The 13078-nt window shown below is 45.8% G+C and overlaps 1 protein-coding gene across 1 annotated transcript in view; it reads right to left on the bottom strand.

Annotated features, from left to right (window-relative positions):
- ADARB2 (adenosine deaminase RNA specific B2 (inactive)) overlaps window positions 1-13078 on the bottom strand; it is a 635707-nt gene that overhangs the window by 76884 nt on the left and 545745 nt on the right. Inside the window, exon 6 of the mRNA XM_084855086.1 lies at window positions 5651-5819. Within this exon, the coding sequence (XP_084711212.1) occupies window positions 5651-5819 (169 nt within the window). The remainder of the gene's footprint in view (window positions 1-5650; window positions 5820-13078) is intronic.

The following is a 13078-nucleotide window of genomic DNA, read 5'->3' as shown; positions in this document are numbered from 1 at the left end:
CCCTTTATCCTTCTGAGTGGCTGTGAGCTCACCAGGTGCTTCTGAGAGCTCCGACTGAATTGGGTGTGTGTGGCCAGAGTACTCCCAGCAGCTGAGTGGGCAGGAAGCTTCAGTCTGTTTCCCGCCTCCCAGCTGAGAAGAGCAGAGCAAGCTGCTCCAGCTGGTCCAGGGACTACAGAAGCAAGCAAGCTCCCAGAGAGCGAGTGACCAGAGCGAGCGGATAGGGGGAGCAAACAGGAGTTGGCCAGGGGAGTTCGGCAGGGGAGGTCAAGGGGGAGGCCCCTAACACTTTTCTTTTTTAGCTCACTTTTTTCATTTATTTGTCCTGTAACACACAATTCCACACCAGTGGGACTCTGCTTTTAACCTCTACTGAGTAGAGGAGCAGGCACAGGCTAGTCTAGAACAATCACAACGCTAGACACAAAAAGGGAAAAAAGGCTATGGAAGGACAAGACTCTCCAGTGGTGGTGACCTGCAAGGTGTGTGCAGTGTTTGTTTTCTTGCCTGAGAACAACATGGCCTACACCTGCAACAAGTGCAAGTAGATCATGCTGCTGGAAGAAAAAGTAAGTGGACTGGAGTGGCGACTGTCGACCCTCTGGGGAATAAGAGAACACGAAGAGTTCTTGGACAGAATGGGGGAACTACAGCAGCAAAGGAAAGACCAGAAGCTTGAAGAACAACAGCAAGATGAGAAGTGGGAAATGCTGAGATGAAGAAAAATGGAGTAGAGGATACTCCTTGGAAAAGGGTGACAGTTAGGAGAAGAAGAACTAGATGCCACTCTGCACCAGTGGAAGCAGTGGAGCTGTGGAACCGATTCCAGGTACTTGCGGATGAGACTGGAGGACAGCCTGCAGAGGAAGAATCACAGAGAAACCTACATGAGAGTGAGCAAGAGGCTGAAGGTCAATCAAACAGAGGCGATGAAACCCAGGCCTACAACAAGAAGAAGAGAAGAGCGGTAGTAGTGGGAGACTCCTTGCTGTGTGGGATCGAGACCCAAGTGTGTCGCAAAGACCCGTGGACTCGCCAAGTATGTTGTCTCCTGGGAGGATGGATTAGAGATGTGACTGAAAGGTTGCCTGCACTCATAAAGCCCACTGACAGGTATCCTTTTCTTCTCATCCATGTGGGAACCAATGATACCGCCAAGCAGAGCTACGAAGAAATCACATCAGACTTTGAAGCTTTGGGAAGGAAACTCAAGAACTTTGGGGCCCAGATAGTTTTCTCATCCATACTTCCAGTAGTTAGAAGAGGGATAGAAAGGGAACGAAAAATACTCCGGGTGAATGACTGGCTACGAAGGTGATGCCAACGAGAGAGATTTGGATTTTGGGACCACAGGCTATACTTCCTGGAAAATGGGCTGTTGGCAAGGGACGGGTTGCACCTCACAAAGGCTGGGAAGAATGTGTTTGGCCACAGCATGAAGAACTTCATCAGGAAGGCTTTAAACTGACTCCTACGGGGAAGGGAGATGCAAAGTTGGGGGTAACAATGGACATAGGCTCATGCACTGCAACGGAGAGAACAGCTCTAATAGCGCCCAATAATAGTCTTCAGACACATGTAGGAAGAAAGCCAGACTATGAAGCACATGGTCTCCGATGTCTATATACTAATGCCCAGAGTATGGGAAACAAACAGAACGAACTTGAACTCTTAATACAAGAGGGAAATTATGACTAGATAGGTATAACTGAGACTTGGTGGGATGACTCTCATGACTGGAATACAGCAATTGAAGGATATAACTTGTTCAAAAAGAACAGGAGGGACAGAAAGGGAGGTGGGGTTGCACTGTATGTGAAAAATACATATCTCTGCACAGAAATACAGGAGGATGAGCTTGGTAGCCCCATCGAGAGCATCTGGATCAAAATAAATGGAGCAAAGAATAAAAGGTACCTGATGGTGGGAGTCTACTACCGGCCACCCAATCAAGGAGAAGATGAGGATGAAACTTTTGAAAAGCAAATAGCCAATGTTTTAAGGAAGCATGATGTAGTAGTAATGGGGGACTTCAATTTCCCTGATATTTGTTGGGAGACAAATTCTGCAAAACATGGCCCCTCCAAGAAATTCCTGACTTGTGTGGTGGATAACTTCTTCCTGCAGAAAGTAGAGGAAGGAACTAGAGGATCAGCTATCCTTGACTTGATCCTAACCAACAGAGATGACTTAGTGGATAAAGTAGCAGTTACAGGAACTGTGGGGGAAAGCGACCATGTTGTACTTGAGTTCTTGGTTCTAAGGGAAGCAAAAGCTGAGTGTAGTCAAACGCGTACCCTGGATTTTAGAAAACCTGATTTTAATAAACTCAGAACAATGATTAGTAAGGTCCCATGGCAAGCGACGCTAATGAGAAAAGGAGTCCAAGATGGGTGGGAGCTTTTAAAAAAAGAAATTCTCAAGGCACAATGACAAACAATTCCAACAAGAAGAAAAGGTGGAAGACAACAGAAGAAGCCAATGTGGCTTCACAAAAAGCTTAGAGATGACCTGAAAACAAAAACGGACACATATAGGAAGTGGAAAGAAGGCCAAGTAACAAAGGAAGAGTCCAGGCAGGTAGCACAGAATTGCAGGGATGGCTTCAGGAAGGCTAAAGCTGAGAATGAGCTGAGGTTAGTGTGGGATGCTAAAAACAACAAAAAGGCTTCCTTCAGCTATGTGTATAGCAAAAGACAGAGGAAAGAAATGGTTGTTCAGCATTAAATAAGGATGGCAAAACAATAACAGATGACAAAGAAAAGGCAGAGGTGCTCAATTCCTACTTTGGCTCAGTCTTCTCCCAAAAGAGGGTCTATCACCCTCCTGGCAAAGGCGAAGTATAGGCTGAAGGGGCAGGATTTCAGCTTGGGATCGATAGGCATATGGTCAAGGAACACCTAATTACTTGGAATGAGTTCAAATCTCCAGGGCCAGATGAACTGCATCCTAGAGTAATAAAGGAACTGGCAGAAGAACTCTCAGAACTGCTGTCTATTCTCTTTGAGAAATCATGGAGGATGGGGGAAGTGCCAGATGACTGGAGGAGGGCTAATGTTGTCCCTATCTTCAAAAAGGGTAAAAAGGAGGAATGTGGGAACTACAGACCAGTCAGTCTGACATCAATCCCTGGGAAATTCTGGAGCAGATGATAAAGCAATCCATCTGTAAGCACCTTGAAAACAATGAAGTGATTACTTGAAGCCAACATGGATTTGTCAAGAACAAGTCCTGCCAGATGAATCTGATCTCATTTTTTGATCAAGTAACCTCCCCTGTGGACTGTGGGAATGCTGTAGACATCATATACCTCGACTTCAGCAAAGCTTTTGACAAAGTGCCCCATGATAATCCTGATCAGCAAACTAGCTCAAAGTGGGCCAGAAGAAAAAACGATCCGGTGGATCCACAGTTGGCTACAGAATCGGACTCAAAGAGTGCTTATCAATGGGATCTTCTCAAACTGGGGAGAGGTAACGAATGGGGTACTGCAGGGCTCAGTCCTGGGCCCAGTGCTCTTCAACATTTTTATTAATGACTTGGAGGAGGAGGTGCAGGGAATGCTGATCAAATTTGCAGATGACACAAAATTGGGCGGGATAGCTAATGCTTTGGAAGACAGAAACAAAATTCAAAGTGATCTTGATAGACTGGAGCGCTGGGCAGAAAACAACAGAATGACATTTAATAGGGATAAATGCCAAGTTCTTCACCTAGGAAAAAGAAACCAAATGCACAGTTACAAGATGGGGGATACGTGGCTCAACAACACTACAAGCAAGAAGGATCTTGGAACTGTTGTCGATCACAAGCTGAATATGAGCCAACAATGTGATGTGGCTGCAAAAAAGGCAAATGCTATGTTGGGCTGCATTCATAGAAGCATCACTTCCAAATCCTGGGAAGCACTAGTTCCCCTCTACTCAGCACTGGTTAGGCCTCATCTGGAGTACTGTGTCCAGTTCTGGGCACCACACTTGAAGAAGGATGCAGACAAACTGCAGAGGGTTCAGAGGAGGACAACAAAGATGATCAGAGGACTGGAAACAAAGCCCTATGAGGAGAGACTGAAAGAACTGGTATGTTTAGCCTTGAGAAGAGAAGACTGAGGGGAGATAGGATAGCGCTCTTCAAGTACCTGAAAGGTTGTCACAGAGAGGAAGGCCAGGATCTCTTCTTGATCATCCCAGAGTGCAGGACACGGAATAATGGGATCAAGTTACAGGAAGCCAGATTCCGGCTGAACATCAGGAAAAACTTCCTGACTGTTAGAGCAATACGACAATGGAACCAATTACCTAGGGCGGTAGTGGGCAGCTACCTCCCACACTGGAGGCATTCAAGACGAGGCTGGACAGCCATCTGTCAGGGATGCTCTGACTTGGATTCCTGCATTGAGCAGGGGGTTGGACTCGATGGCCTTGTAGGCCCCTTCCAACCCTACTATTCTATGATTCTATGATATATTACCTCCAGTATCAGAGGCAGTATGCCTTTGAGGTTTTCTACATGAGGCTGTTAATCGGTGGTTAATCTGCTGTATCTACTTTCATTTTCATTGCAGAACTGAGATCTAAGCTCTATATGAGGAGCTTTTCTTTTCTTGCTTTCCTCTACATAATCTCTAAGTGGCACTGTGGAGAGCGGAACAGCACAAATGCACAATAAGAAATTGCACTTTCTTTCACTTTCACAATTAAATGCCGCATTTTCCCTAAATGCGAAATGTTCTAAAAAGACTCACCGAAAGTGCTGGTTAGACACAGAAATGAAATTGGAGGGTCATGACATTCTCTAAAGAACCTGTAAACAACTGTGACTGGGAATGACAAGCACATGACAAATGCCTCGGGTAGAAAAGCCCTTCGAATATCACTTGCTGGGGAACATGAGTGGGCAGGTGCTATTGCCCACCTGCCCACCGGGACACCTGTCCCAGGGCATAGTCTGAAGGCACATGAGGCAGCCGTCTTGCTGAAGCTAAGCATTTATTTATTTATTTAATTTATTTATTGCATTTATACCCTGCCTTTTTTCCTCTTGCAAGGAACCCAAGGCGGCTTACATTACCCTCCTCCTCTCCATTTTATCCTCACAACAACAACCCTGTGAGGTGGGTTGGGCTGAGTGTCTGTGACTGGCCCAAAGTCACCCAGTGAGCTTCCATGGCTGAGTGGGGACTAGAACCCGGATCTCCCAGCTCCTAGTCCAACACTCTTGCCACTACACCACACTGGTTTGGGTCTGGTCAGTGCTTGGAGGGGAGACCACATGGGAACCACATGTAGTCACCTTGAGTTTCATCATGGAAGAAAGGTGGGATATAAATGAAATAAATAAACAAATAATAAATAAATAAATTGCATTCATGACCTGTTGTGGGCTTCCCATCAGCATCCGGTTGGTTGAACTCTGTGGGAACAGAATGATGGACTAGATAGGCTTTTGGTCTGACCCAAGACAGCTCTTCTTACATTCTTAACTGATCTTTAAAAATATATATTACCTTTCTTTTGCCTGATTTTACTTTTCCTTTGTTAACTTGGGGAAGGATAACACTGCTTTAAAAATTTCCACTTTGTTCTCTGTGATGAGCTTTAGAAACCTCTGACAACCATCACTTTTTAAGCATTATCCAAGCCAGGTTTACCTCAGGTGCAGCTCCAGCTGCGAGTAAAGGAAGTGAATGAAGGCCCGCCTTGCCACAATTTCTGCATGACAGTCATTAACCACCAGCCCTTGGTCATTAAGGTATTCTCCGTTTATGCACTTGGTACCTGATGACAGCACAATAACCTGAGCTTGCCGAATGTCCAAACCTGAGGAAAGATAAAAACAAAAACAAAAAAATACCACACACAAGGAGGTTTTAGAATCGCCTGACAGTACTACATCGTAATTGCTCGAGTCCTGAAAGACCACACTTTCATGTGGCAGCAGAGACAACCCTAATAGGGTGATTACATGGCTCTTGGAATATGCAGCAATCTCGTATCTCAGCACTACTGGAATAATGCGGGGTCCATTTCAGTCGGGAATGCTAATTCCCAGATAAAAGCCAGCTAGAAAGTTTACTTGTTAAATCAATAACTACATCACAAGAGATGTACATCCTGCAAGAGGTAATAAAAGAATCTCCTGCAGTACTGATAAATAGTAGCTGGTGGGGTGTTTTTTCTTTCCTTTTTTATGATAGAAACATACACTACCTTTAATTTGAGCTTTCATTTCTGTGACACTGGAAGCACTAATAAAAAGCAAGTGAGTTTTAGAGCTTCTCTTCTTCAGAAGTTGTACAGAAAATACAGGCCTCCCTTTGCCATTGGGTCTCTGTTTTGTCTCCCATCAGCCCCTATTGCAGCATTACTCAGTTACGTGTTCTGGTGGCTCAGATGGACATGCATGCATATAGAAATATATATAAATAATATTAGGGGCTGTCTCTCCCATCCTGGAAAGCTCTGCCCTACTATCCTAAACTTACGTGCCCCACCATTCACTGCTTTCTCATAAATGGTTCTATTTGTTTGTCTACAAATGGCCATTTTGAATAAACATTGCATTTGTGCATGTGTGCAGTATTGTTAAGAAAAAGGGTGGGGTGTGTCCAAAATTTAGGAGTCAGCAAGCTTTTCTAGGAGATGAGAGGGAACACCTACCTCCTGACTTCTTCAGCAACCCAAATGCCAGTCATCCAAATACCAGGCCTGATTTTCTAGGTGCCAGTGGCTACCAGGTACCTGGATTTCAGCACCCTTGATCAAGAAACATGGTAGCTAGCTGGGAATGAATGGTAAGCGAGTGGGAAGCTGTCAGTCACTGGGAATAGCAGTTGCGGGGTCTGGTAAAACAGGAAGAGGCATCAAAGGCCAATGGGAGAGGACCAGTAGGCCAAATTCATCCCCCCAGCTACTTACTTAGTATTAGCAGTCTAACTGGTTGTTGCCATATTCTATGGTGGAGTGTCACATATGTTTCATACTACATTGAAACCATAGACCAACCTTCACCAACCTTGTGTGCTCCAGATGTGTTGGTCTGCAGCTCTCATCATTTGCAGCCAGCATGGTCATGTTGGCTGGGAATGATAGGAAATTCAGTCCAACACATCCGGAGGACACCAGGATGGGAAAGACTTCCAGGCTATTAGACCATGAAATATAGCAGCCTTTCCCTTCAGATGTGTTGGACTACAGCTCTTATCATCTCCAACCAGCATGGCCATTGAACTATAGCATTAATGAGCAAATGTAATAATTGACTTCAAACTGAGCTTTTCTACTCAAGGCATTTATGGTGCTCTTGTGATTCCTCACTCACAGTTGCTTATGCATTTTTAGACGACAATGTCATCTTCCAGTTTCGCTTCTGTTTTTTCAGAGCACTTTCCTGGATATTAAGGGGTATTATTTCTGAAAGCACTGTTTCTACTTGTGTATTTGTGCTATTCTGCTATAGCACAGCTCCACCTAGAGGCTATATAGCAGAAAAGCAGGAAAGGGAAAGCTCTTTGTGTAGAGCTTGAATCTCAATTCTGCAATGAAACTGAAAGTAGATCTACCGATTAACAATCTTGCGTTAACCTAACCCTCATTTTCCCTATCACCAAACATTTGAGGGAATCATCCATAACGGAAAAAAAAATCTTGTTGCACATCCACAAGTAAATTGTTGTTTCCATCTGTACACTCGTAAAAATGTTCTTCCTCATAGCATTAAACATTTATTTTTTATTTTACTTATTTGGAATCATAGCTAGGCCTATTCCAGGAGGCTCAACATGAGTTACAGTTATGACAAAATGTGCATTAAATTGTCAAATTAAATGTCAAACGATAAGAAACGTAAAAGAAACACGCCATTGTTTCCAGAAATTAGCTGTGGCCTCCAAAAGCTGGCCCAGCCCAAAAGATTGTTAAGGGTGCAATCCTAACGAGATAGGTGCCTGCCTCTGAACTCGGAGGTGACCGCCTATCCAAAGCAGGGCACGAGAAGCATGGAGGGGATCATTCCCTCTGTGCTCCTCCTGCCCTGCTTTTTTGGTTAGACAGCCGATTGCAGCTGTCTAGCCATGGGAGCATGGAGCAGGGAAGGAGGTTGCTGTATGACCCATAGGATGTGTCGTACCAGCAGCTATGCTCTTCCCACCCCAGAATGCCCCCAGCCACGCCCCTTTCCAACCACTCCATGCTCCTCTTGTGAGTGCAGAGTACGGGACTGTTCCACGCTACCCCCAAGGCAGTGTGGAAGTGGGGGGAAGTCGGTTCTCCAGGAACCAACCTCGGAGCATGGGCTTTGAGGTCAGTTCCCAGAAAACACCATATCCTATGGCTGTCTAGCCACTGTCTAGTGGCCATAGGATTGCTCCCTCCAGTGCTTTTGACAAACATCAAAGAAAAGAGTTCAACAATTGCAGGACAGCCACTAAGAATATCACTCTTTATGTCACTCTTCCTGTCCAAACATGACAGGATACACAATTGGAATACTAATAATGTATTTATTTATTAGCTTTATACCCTTTATAACCATCAGGTCCTCAAAGCATTTCACAGCCTTTTGAAGTACAGTTTTAACTTCTTCCTATATCCACCTCCCCAAACCCCCTCACTCTGGGGCAAAGTGCAGCCCATATCTCCCCCAAAATCTTATCATCAATCCCTCCTCTACTGTTTGGTAGTCCATTAGAGAAAACACACATCATTATCCTTCCAGTCCCAAAGCGCTATTAGTAAATGCAGCTCTATGTCCTCAAATAGCTGGGCTCTGTTGGCATCACCCTTTGGAAGCTGCCTGAATGCTGCTGTCCCTCGATTAGGATTCACATTTGGCAGAAGGCAGCCTCTATGGTATGCCCCAGTCGCTTACAGCTCTGTGGGTCAAAAACCAGCAACTGGAATTGTGACCAGAAGACAACGGGGAAAATATAGAGGCCAAGGTCCAAAGCCGAGGTCCATGGTTCAGAGATTGGGACCATTCTGCAAGTTTGTGCACTCCCTTTCACAGTTTGCAGCAATGAAGTGTAGCATTCTATTTCCACTGGCACTAACCATGATTAATGCTAACTAGGATTGCTCTCAAAACAGGAGTCTGAAGCCAGGGTTTGCAAACCCTGGTAATGAGGGAATTTGGGTAGCATTAATGATGAAAGAGGTCATTCTATAGCTGCCTCGCTGATTACAGGCTATCATAAATATGTTTGCCACTGCATCTACATGTGGTAGAGGGCTGTGACCATTCCCAGTTCTAGATTCCTGCAATATCTGTCTGTCTGTCTGTCCGTCCGTCCGTCCGTCCATCCATCCACCCACCCACCTTTATGATACATGTCACTAGAATGTGTGCTGCATACAGACAGGAGAGATTTGCACTTAAATGTTTCACATGTATGGGTACCAAATGGAATGTGTGAAGGTGCCCTCAGGTACATGATCCAAGCTAATGATTTGTAAATGCCAGCACTTGATTTTTGGCGTAATAAGCTTTTGCAAACAATTGTGTCATTTTCTGGCAGATTGGATGAAGTTTGCCATAGCCTAAGCAAAGCCTCAGTAATTAAATAACCATTCAAAATAATGAATCTCAGGAGACACATTGGATTTAAATAATGCACATATACATGCACATCATTTTCAGTTTTTATCCTGCTTTAACCCAATTTTTGCAAAGCCTTACTATAAGACTCGCTGACCCCAGAACCACACAACTTTAAATAAACCCAGAGAACTGCAGTTCTTTCTTTGTTATAAACTTGTCACCTGTCCCATCTGTTCTGGGAAGAGCCTTTTGAATATTTCTTTCCCCCCATGCCTTGCATGAAATAATTTCGGAGGTGAGGGAAAGAAAAGACATAATGGGCAAACAAATTTATAATGTTAGGGTTTTAATACTGGGCTAAACCCTGATAATACTTTTAAATGTGAAAAGGAAATGAAGCAAGGTAATAAGGTAGGGGAAGAATGAGGGGAGTGAGTTGCTGTGTCAGCATGTGTCCAGAAGGAGGGGAACCTGAAGTGGGGTGGAGGCTCATCACACGAGGCTTATATCCCACATCCTTACCAGGGCTTTCTGCTTCCAGTTTCTTTGTGGGATTACGATGGGCTCCTTTCCATGGGGGATGCATGATTGGAATTGAAATCTTCCTTTCTTGGCAATGTTCTATATATCTAAACAACACCATCTAGTAGCCGTATTATAGCGCAACACTGACATTACACACTGCTGATATCTTGCATTAACGTTTCTTACCAGCTTATCTCTAATCTTTTAAAAAGTGGGCTAAAGCTCAAAAAGCATGGGAGATGCTCTGGAGGTTGACGACATCATGTAAAGGTCTGCAAACGTCCGTGAGTGACCAATTACGAGTCTGCAATAAAAGTCTCATGTAGAAATGTTCATAATTCATTTTAGAGGGGAGATCAGATCAGCCCTTTTCAGATGTTCAGTGATCACATGGAGCAGAGGGGGGCGGGGCAGAAATTGCGCACTCTTCTAACGGTCTAAACAGAGTGTACTTGTGTAGAACTGTATGGGATTAGGCTCTTTACAAATGAACAGGGTCTGTCTTTTGTAAAGTTCCCAGTTGCACAGACAGATCCTATGGCAGGAGTGGAGTACCTTTTTCAGGCCACGGGTTGAATTCCAATGTGTGAAAGGTCTCGGGACTTACATTCCATCTGTGGGCAGGGCCAAAATGTGACTATTGCCAATTTTAAGCATATTCAGCAGGATAAGCCTCTGCGTGACTACTCATAAGTAAACAGGACTGAATTATTCATCAGCACTTTCAAACAGCACTGAAATACCAAGCCCCCCAGAAGTAAGCATGAGCAGCATATCTACTCATAAGTAAGCAGGACAAACTTCAGGAGTAAGCAGGACTGAATCACTTAGCTACTTCCATCCTAGATCCTGCCCCTTCTCCCCTGCTGGGAAAAGCTCTTATCTCTGCAACTGATCAGAGATAACTTTTCCCAGCAGAGGAAGGGACATGGTCTGGAAAAGAAGGTAGTGGGTCAGATAGGGAACTCCTGGGCCATATCTAGGGGTAGAGATTCCCCATCCCTATCCTATGGGTTGGCCCTTGGCTCTATTCAGACCTTTGGATGCACATGTGAAGGTCAGGAGCAGGGACAATTCAGATCACCCTCTACACATTCATTAGTGATGGATTCCAACAATGATGGCATAGGGCTAATATGTTGCTTACTAATAAGGATGCTAAGCTGCAGGGCTGTGTATGGACCCCCCAATCCACCTCAGAAGTTGCTTTGGGGCATCCGAAGTGGGCCCAATTCACTTCAGGCTGATTCCCCCCCCGACCCACTTCAGCCTATGGAGCCGAAGTGGGATGTCTGAATCCCGCTTCCCCCCCCCATGCGCCGCCCAGCCCCCAGCCCCTTATCTGCCAGTTTCACGTTTCCCTTGGACCCCCTCTTTCCTTATGCACTCACACACACAAATAGAGAGGCTTCAGTCTCATGCCTTTAATTCATTATCAACAGGTTCATTGCAGATGCAAATCCTTGAAGACTCTCAGGCTACAAAGGAATGCCTCCAGGGGATTCAAATGGGAACACTGACATTGCCTGCAGTTTGAAGTGAGGCTTGCTGGCTAGACTAACTTAGGGAGGGATGTCCCACCCTTCCACCGATGCTTCCCTACGTCGCCTCTCATGTATCGCTAACCAGGTCGGATGTCTGAGCTCCTCCCCTGACGTTTCCCTCTTAGCTCTGTGCTGCAGTCTAGCATCTCTTTGGTCACAGCCCCCACTCTCCTCCTCTTCCTTGTCCTCCTCCTGGCTTCTCACAGAGGGGGGCAAGGGGGATGGGGCTTCAGGCCCAGCCATGTGGTAGTAACCGGAGAAGCACGCCTACCCATAGCTGAACTGGCTTGGGAAAATGCATCCCCCGGTTCTGGCTGATCCTCTTCTGAATCTGAGCTGCTATCTCCCTGTACTCAGAATCAATCCCGACAGCCAGCTGTCTTGTTCTGGGGGGAAGATGCCGGGGAGGAGGGAGCCACCCAGCCCCCAGCTCCTTATGCTGACAGCTGTCTTGTTCTGGGTGGGGGAAGCCGCCGCTGCCGTGCTGGTGACACGGGGGGAGCTGCCAGTGCTGCTGCTGCCGGGGAAGCCACTGCCACTGCCAGCTCCTACGCCCTCTGGACACGTGCCAGCAGCTGTCTTGTTATTCGGGGGGGGGGAGTTATTTAAAAAATGGCGACTCCCTGTATTTCTGGAAATACAGGGAGTCACCATTTAAAAAATGGCTCCCCCCCTCTGGAACAACAAGATGGCTGCCGGCATGCATCCAGAGGACCCAGGTAAGGAGCTGGGGGCTGGGTGGCAGCAGTGGCATGACGGCTGGGCTTCCGGATTGCACTGAAGTGCACCGAAGCACTTTGGAGCAACCCGACCCACTTTGTGCCACTTTGTGCCCCCTCTGTCTCACCTCAGAGGTGGCCCGAAGCGCCCCACTTTGACTCAGAGCTCAGGCTTCGGGCCCAAGGGGTTCACAGCCCTACTAAGCTGTGTGCTAATGTCTTCCATAAGCCATTTCATTGCGGGATGGGGATACATTCAGTGGGTTCAAATGGCAAGAAAGGGGATTTCAGTTAAACGTTAGGAAGAATGTCCTGATAGTATGTGCTGTTTTGAACTTCTTTGACAGAAGTTTTTAAAAATGGCTGGATGGCCACCTATCCCAGGGAGAAGGCCTTATTGGGGCGATTTATATGGCTGCCCATTGTACTTTGGATGTGCAACTGGCAGCAAATCTGTGAAGTCTAATGCCAAGGTCTTTGCCAGCTGAGAGTCTTTAATTGGATATAATGCATGCAAAGCATGTGCTCTTGCAGTGGGTTATGGATAGAGATATAAGAGAATTCCATTTGGGGGATGAAAATTCAACGGATGTTTCCGGTTTGGCCCTGTGGGTTTCATTCCATTTCCCCCCTGCTGGCATCGACTCAATCTGTAGCAAGTTGAAACAGCAGCAATTTGCGCACCTTTTTTTTTTGATGGGGGGGGGGATCTTGAAATGTGTGCAAATGGTGTAATAATTTTTTAAAATATAT

Source organism: Heloderma suspectum, chromosome 5 (assembly GCF_057233095.1).
Source record: "Heloderma suspectum isolate Gila_16-S chromosome 5, 16-S_ref, whole genome shotgun sequence".
Classification (NCBI taxonomy): Eukaryota; Metazoa; Chordata; class Lepidosauria; order Squamata; family Helodermatidae; genus Heloderma; species Heloderma suspectum.
This window is presented reverse-complemented; position numbering and strand designations above follow the sequence as displayed.